Source organism: Hippocampus bargibanti, linkage group LG04 (assembly GCF_051943395.1).
Source record: "Hippocampus bargibanti isolate YZ-2025 linkage group LG04, ASM5194339v1, whole genome shotgun sequence".
NCBI lineage: Eukaryota > Metazoa > Chordata > Actinopteri > Syngnathiformes > Syngnathidae > Hippocampus > Hippocampus bargibanti.
This window is the reverse complement of record NC_142737.1, coordinates 26,823,151-26,839,920: the sequence shown is the minus strand read 5'-3', so window position 1 is coordinate 26,839,920 and position 16,770 is coordinate 26,823,151. Positions and strand designations below refer to the sequence as shown.

At 44.5% G+C, this 16,770-nt stretch overlaps 1 protein-coding gene across 5 annotated transcripts in view; it reads right to left on the bottom strand.

Moving 5' to 3' along the window:
• The window catches only part of ppp3cca (protein phosphatase 3, catalytic subunit, gamma isozyme, a), a 59,470-nt gene that overhangs the window by 35,529 nt on the left and 7,171 nt on the right, over nt 1–16,770 (bottom strand). The window contains exon 1 of one of the 5 annotated variants that reach the window (XM_088994955.1): nt 90–1,428. The exons of 2 other annotated variants lie outside the window; for them this stretch is intronic. In XM_088994955.1, coding sequence (XP_088851081.1) covers nt 90–234 — 145 coding nt within the window. In that variant the 5' untranslated portion in view covers nt 235–1,428. Of the gene's footprint in view, nt 1–89; nt 1,429–16,770 lie in introns of those variants that run through there. 2 more of the 5 variants (XM_088994956.1, XM_088994957.1) reach the window with 2 other exon arrangements.

Here is a 16,770-nt window from a genome sequence, read left to right as displayed (position 1 = left end):
TAAAGCCTTTGTGTAAAGCTTTGTTGCGAAGGATGGTAGCAATGGTGGACTTAGCATATCCGCTAAACCGCTAAATCAGACAAACACACCTCGTTCGTGTTTCTCAATGATCTCCTTCTTCTCCTCGACTGTAATTTTGTTTGGTGTCTTCTTCGGCTGAACACTAGCCTGTGGTGGGGTCTTTTTCGGTCCCATAACAGCAAAAGTATCCTTGAAGACGATCGACATGTGCATTCAGGTAAAGGGGGTGTGGAAAGGTAGGCCGGCTGGGGCGCTGTTCGGTCGTGTGCTTTGGTGTTCTTCCACTGAAGATTACTCCGCCAGTCGTGGTGGGGCAGCGCTTGGTGTGTATCCCGAAAAGTAGTGCTTAATCCAAGGTTTAATTTTCATAAATTTAACGTTCGTAAACCGAAAATTTCGTAAGGCAAGGTGTTCGTAAACCGAGGCCCCACTGTAATTGTATTTCAATATGCAAACTCAGCACTAGAATTGAACTCATCTACAGAAAACAGCTCATTGCCATTTAAGAAAATAATTCACCTCTTGCACCCTCGCCCACCCACAAAATTAACTTTTTTCTCATGTTTTAGATGAGAGGAAAACGTGTTTTCAGTCAACAGTAACAACTAATTAAGTTAACAGTTTTTCATGAAGATGATACTGAAGATAACTAACAAAGACCACAGGACATAGCATCCGTGAAGCATCAACAGCTGTGAACGCACCTGTGTGGCACATTTGATGACTGGTTAGCACACTTGCTTCACAGTGAAGAGACACATGGCTCAAATCGGGGATTCTCCCACATTCCATACACAACTGTAGATTAATTGAACACTTAGGATCTGCCCACAGGAATGATTGTGAGTTTGACTGGTTGTTCGTTTATGTGTACCCTGCAATTGCTGGTACCCAGTTCTGGGTATACTTCACCGCCACACAGATTAAAATGATGGGACCCTGCTTTGGAATGATTTTGGAATACCTGCATATCAAAGTCAATATCTTTATCTGTATCCATAGAACGATCGATCTCGGGCTGACGGCCACCAAGTCAGCTGTACCTCGTGAAGACACCTCACTCTCTCCATCTCCCTTCCTCCCACCCTCTGTCCCTTGATGGCAAAGCATCTATAATAACCTCATAAAATTGCAATATTATTTGCTATTTTTCCTAGTCGGGCCTTTCTTTATGATGTGCAATTTTTCTTGAATAGTCCGTCTTGAAAATGGCTTTAACAGAAAAACTGCAATCAATTACATTTCTTCTTCTTCAGCCATTGTGGATTGACGAAACTAAATATTATATTGATAAATGTTGATAAATCAACACAATATATTTGCTTACGCAGCTCGCGACTGATACAATGTGCTAGCTCTGTCCAGTATGCTCGTCATTTGCGGCAGTGATAAAAGCAATTTTCTTAAACTATGATTGGCTAGTTACTAGACTGACAGGGGGGAGAAAGAGAGAGGCAGAGAGAGAGGCAGAGAGAGAGAGAGAGAGAGAGAGAGAGAGAGAGAGAGAGAGAGAGAGAGAGAGAGAGAGAGAGAGAGAGAGAGAGAGAGAGAGAGAGAGAGAGAGAAACAAGTCTTCCGCATATGAGGTACGGCCGTCAAGTCAGCTGAGGTGGTGCAAGTTTTAAAACCAGATTAGGTAAAGCCTCTGTTAGCGAGAGTTTCCAGATTCAGGGGCTGTTTACTTAAAAGCCCTGCCACACTTGAGCGAGCTGTAGAAACGAAGCAGGTTTTGAAAATACATGTCGATGCAAAATGCAAGCAAGGGGAATGATAAAAAATAAAGAATACCAAAAACGACAAGTGTGTGTGTGGGGGGAGGGGGGAAAATGGGAAACCCGACAACGGCGAAAAGCAACTCACACACGGTGGTGCAGAAACAGAACAATTCCGAAAGGATTACGGGATGTGGGGGGGGCCTCGGACCGAGCACCGAAAATATTGAAAGTCCAGGGTAATACAAAGTACAAATACAAGTTGACAGCGTCCCGTTTTCATACCCACAGTTCGGAAGAAAGAGGCGGCGGAAGCGAGGAGGCGCGGCCCCGCCGCCAGCTGTCAATCCGAATGTGACAAGATCGAACAGGTAGGATATTTGCCGGAGCAGCATTGCACAAAATGACGATACAAAATAACTGTTTCTAAACAAACGCGTACGACAATTTTCTCCAGCATGACATATCTCACTCGCACAGCAACCGGGGGGGGGGGGGAATCGGTGGGTGTCGGCACTGGAGCGGGTGGGATTGCCGCGACACAAACGCCGCGTCAGGCTCACGATCGTCTTTGAGCCAGGCGACCTCTTCTGGCTTCTCCGTTACCAGGGAGAGCGATTTTTGGACAGCTCGCATGCATGGGAAGCCGTGCGTATTTGGGTCAGCAGAAAGTGTGTGCGCGGACACAATAATAAAGATCGATAATACGAAATATAAAATGATTAAAATGACACTAAAAGTTATAAGATTTATAAATGAACTGTCAACATTTTGGTATAATAGGATTCAATAGAAAATGTTGCTTAAAAACAACAGATTGATTCTTTCTTATATGGCACAGTAAACAGGACATTGTATCAGCAGAATTGCAAGAAATGTAAAACGTTTTATTGATATGTTTATGTGATCTATGTTTTGTTTTGATGTCTGGACCAGATGATACTCAATGTGACCATGTTTTCCCTTTTCTAACTGTTCTAAAAAAAACAGATTGACATTGTATACTATCCTGTCGTATAATCCTCGCGTCAGCCAGTTTGAATGGTTTTCGATATACGACCGTTTGACTTATGACCGTTTTGTCGGAACGGAACCCGGTTGTAACTCGGATGTTATATATATATATATATATATATATATATATATATATATATATATATATATATATATATATATATATATATATATATATTGTGATGTCACGAGAGGCTGTGTCCTGGAGGGCAAATACATCCCCCTAAAATGACTCCACCCAGAGAGAGTCTTGGCCCCATCTGGTGGAAGGGAGCAATTCAAACCGCACACCTGCGGCTGATCACGGCTTGATTGGCAAGCAAGGCTCTTAAGGCAGAGAGCCTCTGAGTGTGGAGGCCGAGGAAGACAAGCTCGATTGCTGTGCTCTGTGGAGAAACTGATTGCTGCATGAAACTCATCGCCAGTTGCGACCATACGACAGACACTGGATTTGGACTCTTGCTAAAGGTGGCTAGGCTACCTGAGAAGGACATCAAGTGGGGTGAGGCCTAGAACCACATGGAAAAGAACTCTGTCTTCAGTTTCACTTCAGAAGGGACTTTATCTTGATTTAAGTATTGGAAGAGACACTATTCAAACCTTTGTTGCTTGTGAATTCCCACTGAAACCCTTTATTAAAACCTTTGTTTGTATTCAAACCTGTCGCCCATTGCGCTCCTTGTCCTGTCACGCTGAGAGCTAGCCTCTCAGGATATCACTATATATATATATATATATATATATATATATATATATATATATATATATATATATATATATATATATATAAAATCCTCGTCTCACCCCTCATGGGTGGTGTCTGTCCCCCATTTTAGCTTGGGTCCTCTACCAGAGGCCAGGAAGCTTGAGGGTTCTGCGCAGTATCCGTGCTGTTCCCAGCACTGCGCTTTTCTGGACCGAGATATCCGATGTTCTTCCCGGGATCTGTTGCAACGACTCGTCGAGTTTGGGGGTCACTGCCCTGAGTGCACGGACCACCGCAGGCACGACTGTCACCTTTACATTTCAGGCTCTCGATGGCTCCTCTCTGAGCCTTTGGTATTTCTCGAGTTTCTCATGTTCCTTTTTTCTGATGTTACCATCACTCGGGACCACTACATCCACGACAACGGCTTTCCTTTGCCCTTTATCTATGACCACGATATCTGGTTGGTTGGCCATTACCATCTTATCAGTCTGTATCTGGAAGTCCCACAGGATCTTTGCTTGATCATTCTCTCCTACCTTGGGAGGTGTTTCCGATTTTGACCTTGGCGTTTCCAGTCCATACTCCGCACAGATGTTTCGGTAGACTATGCCAGCTACCTGGTTATGGCGCTCCATGTATTTTGTTTTTCTACTCTCATTCCTTTCATCACTTTGCTGCTGTGAAATGTAAATTTCTCCACTGTGAGACTAATAAAGGCATATCCAATCCATGTAGGCTTTCCCTGCCAGCATCTTACACCCTGCAGTTATGTGTTGGATTGTCTCAGGTGCCTCTTTGCACAACCTATACCTTGGGTCTTGTCTGGTGTGGTATATCCCTGCCTCTATGGCTCTGGTGTTCAGGGCCTGCTCTTGGGCAGCCAGGATGAGTACCTCTGTGCTGTCCTTTAGGCCAGCCCTCTCTAGCCACTGATAGGACTTCTTGAGATCAGCCACTTCTGCTATGGTTCGGTGGTACATCCCGTGTAGGAGCTTTTCCTCCCATGATTGTCCCTCTTCCAGCACCTCATCCTCGGTTTCCCATTGTCTGAGACATTCTCTGAGTACATCATCCGTTGGAGCCTTCTCTTTGATGTATTCATGGAGCTTGGCTGTTTCATCCTGGACAGTGGCTCTCACACTCACTAGTCCCCGGCCGCCTTCCTTTACGGCTTGTGTACAGTCTCAGGGTGCTGGACCTGGGATGGAACCCTCCGTGCATCGTGAGGAGTTTTCGGGTCTTAACATCCGTGGTCTGAATCTCTTCCTTTGGCCACCTTATTATTCCTGCAGGGTATCTGATCACTGGCAGGGCATAGCTGTTTATTGCCCGGGTCTTGTTCTTGCCATTGAGCTGGCTTCTGAGGACTTGCCTCACCCGCTGGAGGTATTTGGTCGTAGCCGCTTTCCTTGTTGCTAATTCGAGGTTGCCATTGGCCTGTGGTATACCGAGGTACTTGTAGCTGTTTTCAATGTCTGCTATTGTTCCTTCAGGGAGTGAGACCCCTTCAGTGTGAACTACCTTGCCCCTCTTAGTCACCATCCGACTACATTTCTCCAGCCCGAATGACATTCCGATATCACTGCTGTAGATCCTGGTTGTGTGGATCAGGGAGTCTATGTCCCTTTCGCTCTTAGCATACAGCTTGATGTCATCCATGTAGAGGAGGTGACTGATCGTAGCTCCATTTCTGAGGCGGTATCCATAGCCTGTCTTGGCGATTATCTGGCTGAGGGGGTTCAGTCCTATGCAGAACAGCAGTGGGGAGAGTGCATCACCTTGGTATATGCCACATTTGATGGACACCTGCGTTAGTGGCTTGCCATTGGCTTCAAGTGTGGTTTTCCACATCCTCATCGAGTTTGAAACGAAGACTCTCAGGGTCCTGTTGACCTTATACAACTCCAAGTATTCAGTGATCCATGTGTGTGGCATCGAGTCATATGCTTTCTTGTAATCAATCCAGGCTGTGCACAGGTTGGTATGTCGGGACCTGCAGTCTTGTGCGACTGTTCTGTCAACCAGCAGCTGATGTTTGGCACCTCTAGTATCTCTACCAATGCCTTTCTGTGCTTTGCTCATGTATTGATCCATGTGTCCACTTATCTTAGCCACAATGATGCCTGACATGAGCTTCCATGTTGTGGAGAGACAGGTTATTGGCCGATAGTTGGAAGGAACTGCACCCTTTGAGGAATCCTTCATGATCAGGATTGTTCGCCCTTCGGTTAGCCATCCTGGGTGAGTCCCATCCATCAGCAACTGGTTCATTTGTGCTGCTAGGCGCTTGTGGAGAGCTGTGAGTTTCTTTAGCCAGTAGGTGTTGACCATATCCGGGCCTGGTGCCGTCCAGTTTTTCATACCTGAGACTCTTTCTTGTATGTCTGCCGCTGTGATGGTAACTGGGTTCTGTTCAGGGAGGTTGCTGTGCTCCTCTTTCAGAGTCACCAGCCATTGTGCACTGCTGTTATGTGCGACCTCCTTCTCCCATATGCCTTTCCAGTATCTTTCAGTTTCCAGCCTCGGAGGGTCTGCTCTGTTGTTAGAACCCTGCCACTGAGCGTACACTTTCGCAGGTTGTGTTGCGAACAGCCTGTTTATGAGTTGATATACACTTCAGCATCAGTGATCCTAGAGATGCTTGGCTACAAGAGCAACCATTAGGGCCACGAGATTCATTACCCACCATGGAAAAGACGGTATATAGATAATACATTCACTTATAATTAGAGCATTCTGAAGTGGTTTTAGAATTTACCTAGCCACAGTCTGCCGCAGTCACACCAGCTACCTTCATGTCCTCTTTGACCACATCCATAAACCTCCTCATCGGTCTTCCTCTCGGTCTCCTGCCTGGCAGTTCAAGGCTCAGCATCCTTCTCCCGATATAGTCACTCTCTCTCCTCTGGACATGTCCAAACCATCTCTCTAGCCTCTAACATGAGTTGTCCCTCTAATGTACTCATTCCTGATCCTATCCAACCTGGTCACTCCCAAAGAAAATCTAAACATCTTCAGCTCTGCTACGTCCAGCTCTGCTTCCTGTCTTTTCTTCAGTGGCACTGTCTCAAGTCCAAACATCATGGCAGTTTTCCTTTCATCCTAGCTGAAACCCTTCTATCACACATCACACCTGACATTTTTCTCCAGCCGCTCCAGCCTGCCTGGACACGCTTCTTCACCTCTTTTCCACACTCTCCATTGCTCTGGACAGTTGACCCCAAGTACTTAAAATCCTCAACCTTCTTTATCTCTTCTCCCTGTAGCATCACTCTTGCACTTGGATCCCTCTCATTCACACACATATATTCTGTCTTGCTGCGACTGATCTTCATTCCTCTCCTTTCCAGGGCATATCTCCACATCTCTAGTTTCTCCGCCACCTGTTCCCTGTTCTCGCTACAGATCACAATGTCATCTGCAAACATCATGGTCCAAGGAGATTCTTGTCTAACATCGTCTGTCAGCCTGTCCATCACCATAGCAAACAAGAAGGGGCTCAGAGCTGACCCCTGGGGACTCCACCAGTCCCCAGGGGTCCAGTTCCACCTCCACCTTAAATTCCTCAGTCATACCGACAGCACACCTCACAACTGTCTTACAGTCATGATACATGTCTTGCACCACTCTGACATACTTTTCTGTCACTCCAGACTTCCTCATGCAATGCCACAGCTCTTCTCTGGGCACCCTGTCGTACGCTTTCTCCAGATCTACAAAGACACAATGCAATTCACTCTGACCTTCTCTGTACTTCTCTATCAGCATTCTTTAAGCAAACATTGCATCTGTCGTACTTTTTTTTGGCATGAAGCCATACTGATGCTCACAAATGTTCACTTCTGCTCTTAGTCTAGCTTCAACTACTCTTTCCCAGAGTTTCATTGTATGGCTCATCAACTTTATTCCTCTGTAATTAGTACTACTCTGCACATCTCCTTTGTTCATAAAAATGGGCATGAGTACACTTCGTCTCCATTCTTCAGGCATCTATCTGTTCACCATCTAAGATCTTGTTGAATAACCCAGTCAGGAACACCATCGCCACCTCTCCAAGACACTTCTATACCTCGATTGGTAAATCATCAGGCCCGAGTGCCTTTCCCCCCTTCATCCTCTTCAGTGCCCTCCTCACTTCATCCTTGCTAATGTTTGCTACGTCTTGGTTCACAACAGTCACGTCTTCTACTCTTTGTTCCTTCACATTTTCCTCATTCATCAATTCTTCAAAGTACTCTTTCCATCTTGCCATCACACTGCTGGCACCTGTTAATACATTGCCATCTCTATCCTTAATTACCCGAACCTGCTGCAGGTCCTTACCATCTTTGTCTCTCTGTCTCGCCAGCCTGTAAAGATCAGTCTCACCTTCCTTGCTTTCCAGCCGAGCATACAAGTCATCATAGGCCTTGTTTGGCATTTGCCACCTTTACTTTAACCGTGCGCTGCATCTCCTTGTACTGCTGTCTACTCTCGTCCGTCCTCTCAGTGTCCCACTTCTTCTTTGCTAACCTCTTTCTCTGTATACAGTCCTGCACCTCCCCATTCCACCACCAAGTCTCCTTATCTACCTTTCTTCCACTCGATACACCAAGTACTTTCCGACCGGTGTCTGATTATGTTCGCTGTAGTTTTCCAGTCATCTGGAAGGACCTCTTGCCCACCCAGTGCTTGTCTTACCTCCTTCCTAAATGTCATGCAACACTCTTCCTTTTTCAACTTCCACCATTTTGTCCTCACTTCAACCTTTGGTTTCTTCATCTTCCTCACTGCCAGCGTCATCCTACACACCACCAACCTATGCTGTCTGGCTACACTCTCACCAACCACTACTTTTCAGTCACTGATTTCCTTTAGATGGCACCGTTGACACAAAATGTAGTCTACTTGTGTACTTCTGCCTCCACTCTTATAGGTCACCCTATGTTCCTGTCTCTTCTGAAAGAAAGTATTCACAATAGCCATTTGCATTCTCTTAGCAAAGTCAACCACCATTTGTCCTTCAGCGTTCCTCATCTGGAGTCCAAACCTGCCCATCACCTCCTCATCATCTTTGTTTCCTGCGCTAACACGTCCATTGAAGTCTCCACCAATTACAACCCTCTCACTTCTCGGGATGTTCTGTATGACTTCATCAAAGTCCAACCAAAATTTCTCCTTCTCCGCCAGCTCACATCCTACTTGTGGGGCATACCCACAAACAACATTGAACATCACACCTTCAATTTCTAGCTTCAGACTCATCATTCTATCTGATACTCGTTTTACTTCTAAGACATTCCGAACAAACTCCTCTTTTAGGATAACCCCAACTCCATTTCTCTTTCTGTCTTCACCATGATAGAACAACTTAAACCCTGACCCTAAGCTTCGAGCCTTGCTCCCTTTCCACCTGGTCTCCTGGACACACAGTATGTCTACCTTCCTTCTCTGCATCATGGCGGCCGTTGTTAACCCGGGCCTCGACCGATCCGGTATGGGATTCATAGGTTTGATTCGCATATTTGTTTTGGCAAATTTTGTACGTCGGATGCCCTTCCTGACACAACCCTCTGTATTTATCCGGGCTTGGGACCGGCACAATAAGACACTGGCTTGTGCCCCCTTGTGGCTACATTATATATATATATATATATACAGTAAAGTCTCGTTATATCGATATTCTCGGGAGTCCGAAAAATATCGATATAACCGGGTATACACCAGCTAAACTGTAGAAATGTATTTCATATACTCAAAGTGTTTGAACACTTAAATAGCGATATGCAGAGGAACGGCAATGCGGTCTCACTGCAGAGCAAGCCAGCACAGCACAATTAGCATAGTCATTGCGCAATCCATGGTGAGGCTCAGCCGGCTGCTGCCTCCTTGTTCGTCTCTACTTAGTATTTGAACGGTAAATGTGAAAATTCAGCGATTTAGAAAAAAAATCCAAACATGATGAAGTTAAATGGAAAAGAACTTTAAAGTACAAATCACTAAATAAATATAACTGTTTAATGTATTTTTCATTTGATATTTCCATGATGACAGGTGAGGCACTCCCTCACCTGCCTCCCCTGACTGCACGTCACTGAGATATATATATATACAGTAAAGTTTCGTTATATCGATATCGGATATATCGATCGTCCCGGTTATATCGATACTATTTCTATGCACGCACGGAGAAAATTACATGCAAACAGGGTCGGATATATCGATAGTCCCGGTTATATCGATATTTTTTCGGACTCCCTTGAATATCGATATAACGAGACTTTACTGTATATATATATATGTGTGTGTGTGTGTGTGTGTGTGTGTGTGTGTGTGTGCGCGCGTGCGTGACCAGAGGGAACAGATCAAAGCAGCACATATTCAGACCAAATTAATGAGCATTTGACCATGAAGAACACACAATCACACTCAATAATAAGCAGCATTGAACAAACATAAATGTAAAATCTGTCACCAAATTTGGCCAGAATAACCTGTTCAAACACAAATAGAGAAGCTCTGAAAGCTCTGTCTGTCGTTGAACAGCAACACTTCATTCAAACAGAATGCAGGGAAATAATGCCATCACAAATTTGCTTTTGCAACCCACTGAGGAAAAATGTTTTGTTGAATGTAAATAGGCACTGCCACCCTGAGCTTTTTTGTCGTATTAGAGAGCTCTTGGCTTATTTGGCATTCATGTTTGATGAACTTTTCAAAATGACAGACACACATTGGGCTACTGCTGCATTGCATTAACACCCACACTGTCTGGCATAACAACAAACGACTCAAGAAACAAAAGCATGGTGATCTACAATCCTGCCCACTGTAGACAATGTTCGGCCAGCATTATAAACGAAGGCCCGGAATATGTTTGCTATTGTTTCAAAAATCAATACAAGACACAGAATAGAATTATGAAGATGTGCCTGGGTCGAGATGAATGCGGCAGACTGTGGCTAGGTGAATTCTAAAACCACTTCAGAATGCTCTAATTATAAGTGAATGTATTATCCATGCATGGTAATTAGCCAATCCTTGGGTTTATTCCTCATCACTATCATTCTGGTATGGTGGTAACCAGCAAAATCCACTCGCATGCCCACTTTTATTTCATTTCATTTCGATTCAACATTGGATCTCCTTGAACAACTTTAAGGCAATTGTACATTTGCACGTCTGGACACAAATATTGTACTTTGTAGTTAAATATTACTTAATACATTACAAATTACAAAGGAATACCGCTGCGTAAAGAAGCAAATCATAAAGCTCTGAAACAGTTTGACAAAAGGATCACCACTTTCACTGCAAGTAGAACATTTGAAAAAAATAAAAAAATAAGCTTTAGAAAATGTATTAAATGACAAAGCTCATTTATTCCTGGCCTAACTTCCTTACCAAATAAATTAAATTTTTCGTAAAGTAAAGACACCAGTAAATTAGTGTAATTAATTATGGATAACATTAGAGAAACATGCCAAAATACCCTAAGAACCAATAATATACAGCACACAAAAATGTACCTCTTTTGAAGGGCCTGCACTGTGTCAGGTTGGACCAATGTCAAATACACGGTGGATGGTGTGACAATGAGTGTTTGACGGACACCCCAACTCTTTGTTTGACAGCAGGGATGTCAAACTCATTTTTATGCTGCTGGCCACATTGTAGTTGCGGTTTCCTCTCGATGGCCGTTATGAATTTGGAGAAACCATGTTTCATCTCGTCCACATATTACATACAGAACACACAACAAAATAATGAATGACTATTTTTCACATCTGAACTCAAGAATAATTACTGTTATTGTGGTTTACATAAGACAACTGTAGCCACAAGGGGGCACAAGCCAGTGTCTTATTGTGCCGGTCCCAAGACCGGATAAATACAGAGCGTTGTGTCAGGAAGGGCATCCGACATAAAAATGTTTGCCAAAACAAATATGCGAATCAAACCTATGAATCACATACCGGATCGGTCGAGGCCCGGGTTAACAACGGCCTCCATTGGTACTGTTGACCTTCAGGGTGCCAGTGGAAAATTGACTACTGTTGGTCGAAGAAGGAGAGGAGGGAGGTGTGCCCGGAGGAAAAGAGAGAAATGGAACGCCAAGAGTATAGAACTAAGAGTAGGAACTTTGAATGTAGGAACAATGACAGGTAAAGGTAGCGAGCTGGTTGACATGATGCAGAGAAGGAAGGTAGACATAATGTGTGTCCAGGAGACCAGTTGGAAAGGGAGCAAGGCTAGAAGCTTAGGGTCAGGGTTTAAGTTGTTCTATCATGGTGAAGACAGAAAGAGAAATGGAGTTGGGGTTATCTTAAAAGCGGAGTTTGTTAGGAATGTCTTAGAAGTAAAAAGAGTATCAGATAGAATGATGAGTCTGAAGCTAGAAATTGAAGGCGTGATGTTCAATGTTGTTTGCGGGTATGCCCCACAAGTAGGATGTGAGCTGGCGGAGAAGGAGAAATTTTGGTTGGACTTTGATGAAGTCATACAGAACATCCAGAGAAGTGAGAGGGTTGTAATTGGTGGAGACTTCAATGGGCATGTTGGCGCAGGAAACAAAGATAATGAGGAGGTGATGGGCAGGTTTGGACTCCAGATATGGAACGCTGTAGGACAGTTGGTGGTTGACTTTGCTAAGAGAATGAAAATGGCTATTGTGAATACTTTCTTTCAGAAGAGACAGGAACATAGGGTGACCTATAAGAGTGGAGGCAGAAGTACTCAGGTAGACTACATTTTGTGTCAACGGCGGCATCTAAAGGAAATCAGTGACTGCAAAGTAGTGGTTGGTGAGAGTGTAGCCAGAAAGCATAGGTTGGTGGTGTGTAGGATGACGCTGGCAGTGAGGAAGATGAAGAAACCAAAGGCTGAAGTGAGGACAAAATGGTGGAAGTTGAAAAAGGAAGAGTGTTGCATGGCATTTAGGAAGGAGGTAAGACAAGCACTGGGTGGGCAAGAGGTCCTTCCAGATGACTGGCAAACTACAGCGAACATAATCAGAGACACGGGTCGGAAAGTACTTGGTGTATCGAGTGGAAGAAAGGTAGCTAAGGAGACTTGGTGGTGGAATGGGGAGGTGCAGGAGTGTATACAGAGAAAGAGATTAGCAAAGAAGTGGGACACTGAGAGGACGGACGAGAGTAGACAGCAGTACAAGAAGATGCAGCGCACGGTTAAAGTAAAGCTGGCAAAGGCCAAACAAGAGGCCTACGATGACTTGTATGCTCGTCTGGACAGCAAGGAAGGTGAGACTTATCTTTACAGGCTGGCGAGACAGAGAGACAAAGATGGTAAGGACCTGCAGCAGATTCGGGTAATTAAGGATGGAGATGGCAATGTATTAACAGGTGCCAGTAGTGTGATGGCAAGATGGAAAGATGAGAAAATGAGAAGGAACAAAGAGTAGAAGACGGGACTGTTGTGGACCCAGACGTAGCAAGCATTAGCAAGGATGAAGTGCGGAGGGCGCTGAAGAAGATGAAGAGGGGAAAGGCACTTGGGCCTGATGATTTACCAATCGAGGTATGGAAGTGTCTTGGAGAGGTGGCGGTGGTGTTCCTGACTGGGTTATTCAACAAGATCTGAGATGGTGAACAGATGCCTGAAGAATGGAGACGAAGTGTACTCGTGCCCATTTTTAAGAACTAAGGAGATGTGCAGAGTTGTACTAATTACAGAGGAATAAAGTTGATGAGCCATACAATGAAACTCTGGGAAAGAGTAGTTGACGCTAGACTAAGAGCAGAAGTGAACATTTGTGGGCATCAGTATGGCTTCATGCCAAAAAAAAGTATGACAAATGCAATGTTTGCTTAAAGAATGCTGATAGAGAAGTACAGAGAAGGTCAGAAGGAATTGCATTGTGTCTTTGTAGATCTGGAGAAAGCGTACGACAGGGTGCCCAGAGAAGAGCTGTGGCATTGCATGAGGAAGTCTGGAGTGACAGAAAAGTATGTCAGAGCGGTGCAAGACATGTATCATGACTGTAAGACAGTTGTGAGGTGTGCTGTCGGTATGACTGAGGAATTTAAGGTGGAGGTGGAACTGGACCCCTGGGGACTGGTGGAGTCCCCAGGGGTCAGCTCTGAGCCCCTTCTTGTTTGCTATGGTGATGGACAGGCTGACAGACGATGTTAGACAAGAATCTCCTTGGACTATGATGTTTGCAGATGACAATGTGATCTGTAGTGAGAACAGGGAACAGGTGGCGGAGAAACTAGAGATGTGGAGATATGCCCTGGAAAGGAGAGGAATGAAGATCAGTCGCAGCAAGACGGAATATATGTGTGTGAATGAGAGGGATCCAAGTGCAAGAGTGATGCTACAGGGGGAAGTGATAAAGAATGTGGAGGATTTTAAGTACTTGGGGTCAACTGTGTAGAGCAATGTAGAGTGTGGAAAAGAGGTGAAGAAGCGTGTCCAGGCAGGCTGGAGCGGCTGGAGAAAAATGTCAGGTGTGATGTGTGATAGAAGGGTTTCAGCTAGGATGAAAGGAAAAGTGTATAAAACCGTGGTGAGACCAGCCATGATGTTTGGACTGGAGACAGTGCCACTGAAGAAAAGACAGGAAGCAGAGCTGGACGTAGCAGAGCTGAAGATGTTGAGGTTTTCTTTGGGAGTGACCAGGTTGGATAGGATCAGGAATGAGTACATGAGAGGGACAACTCATATTAGAGGCTTTGGAGAGAAAGTCAGAGAGGCCAGACTGAGATGGTTTGGACATGTCCAGAGGAGGATGCTGAGTCTTGAACTGCCAGGCAGGAGACCGAGAGGAAGACAGAAGAGGAGGTTTATGGATGTGGTCAAAGAGGACATGAAGGTAGCTGGTGTTAGAGAAGAGGATGCACAAAAACGGGATAGATGGAGGACATTGATTCGCTGTGGCGACCGCTGAGGGGAAAAGCCGAAAGGAAAAGAAGAAGTGGTTTACATAAGACAATTTGTAATTTTGGTTCAGACTTTAGCAAGCTTTCGCAGGCCGAATAAAATGATGTGGCGGGCCAGGTTCGTCCCCTGGGCGTTGACTTTGACAACTGTGTTTTAAAGCTCGTGAAAACTGAATTGACCATAATGTTACCCTCGGAAAGGTAAAAAAACGTTCACAGTCTGGTCTATTTCTATTTATTTCTACATTGTCAAACATTTTAACATCCTTGTACCTTCCTTTCTCGTACTTTCCTTATATGGGTACTTCTTGCATGCCACTTTTCACACCGTGTGATGCTTCTGAATCCAACTATTCTGACCCCAGTGTTTGTATTACTGTGCAGTGCCTCTAGTACGGCAAGTATTGTACAGACGCTCGTCAACTTACGAATATTCGAGTTATGACGTTACGGTACATATGAACATATATATAAACACACAACTCTCTCTCTATATATACAAGTAACATCCGATTTACGACCGGCGCGAGTTACGACCACCTGTACTTACGACCGCCAGACGTTTTGGTGGGGCAGAAAAGGAACAATCCAAAAGATAATACTACTTACGGGATGTGGGCGGGACCTCGGACAAAACGACTGTAAGTCAAATGGCCGTAAGTCGAAATGCATTCAATATGGCCGCCACGATGTTTATGCGACAGAATACTATACAATTTCAATCTGTTGTTTTTAAAGAACGTTTTCTATTGAATCCGATTATATACCAAACTGCTTACAGTTCAATTATAAATCTTATAACTTTTAGTGTCAGCGAGAGCAGGCAAAAGGTGGAGGAGGAACTAAAGAGGTGGAGGTATGCCCTGGAAAGGAGAGGAATGAAGATGAGTCGCAGCAAGACAGAATAAGTGTGTAAATGAGAGGGATCCAAGCACAAGAGTGATGCAACAGAGAGAAGACATAAAGAAGGTGGAGGATTTTAAGTACTTGGGGTGAAATGTCCAGAGCAATGGACAATGTGGAAAAGAGGTGAAGAAGTGTGCCCAGGCAGGCTGCAACGGCTGGAGAAAAATGTCAGGTGTGATGTGTGTTAGAAGGGTGTCATCTAGGATGAGAGGAAAGGTGTATAAAACGGTGGTGAGACGAGCCATGATGTTTGGACTGGAGACAGTGCCACTGAAGAAAAGACAGGAAGCAGAGCTGGACGTAGCAGAGATGAAGATGTTGAGGTTTTCTTTGGGAGTGACCAGATTGGATCGTATCAGGGAGTTGGAGTATATCAGAGGGACAACTCATACTGGAGAGAAAGTCAGAGAGGCCAGCCTGAGATGGTTTTGGACATGTCAAGAGAGAGAGTGACTATTATCGGGAGAAGGATCCTGAGTCTCAAACTGCCAGGCAGGAGACCGAGAGAGAGGAAGACCAAAGAGGAGGTTTATGTATATATATATATATATATATATATATATATATATATATATATATATATATATATATATATATATATATATATATATATATACACATGGGTTTTCTCCGGGTCCTCCGGTTTCCTCCCACAATCCAAAAACATGCATGGCAGGCAGATTGACCACTCCAAATTGTCCCAAGATGTGAGTGTGAGAGTGACTGTTGTATGTCTTTGTGTGCCCTGCGATTGGCTGGAAACCAATTCAGGGTGTCCCCCGCCTCGTGCCCGAAGACAGCTTAGATAGGCTCCAGCAACCCCCGCGACCCTAATGAGGAATAAGCGGTACGGAAAATTATATATATATATATATATACATACAGTAAAGTCTCTCGTTATATCGATATTCTAGGGAGTCCGAAAAATATCGATATAACCGGGACTATCGATATATCCGACCCTGTTTGCATGTAATTTTCTCCGTGCGTGCATAGAAATAGTCTCGATATAACCGGGACTATCGATATATCCGATATCGATATAACGAGACTTTACTGTATATATATATATATATCGATATAACGAGACTTTACTGTATCAAACGTTACATTTATGAAAATTTTACCTTGACATACAAACTATTTTTCGGGATACACATGGAGCTGCTACAATGAGTGATGTGTCGTTCGCGAACGAGCCCATTCTCCCAACAAGAAAATGGTGGCCACTGTTTTTGGCCTCTATTCCCCGCCCCCAGTCTTCGGTTAAAGCCACGTGATCGGTCAAGAACGCAGCAGTTGGGAATGAGGTTACAGACAGAGAGAGAGTGAGGCAGTTCTCCAAAAAACAAAATGCCGTCTTCGGTTAAAGCCAAGTGATTGGTCAAGAACCCAGCAGTTGGAGGGGGGGTTTAAACATTAACTCATTCCTCCTGGCAAACAACTACAGTCGTTCGTCTGTGTAAGCTCTCAGTCGTACAGGAGTGGTCCATCGATGAGAAGGTTTCTTCAGCCGTCATCTGTACAA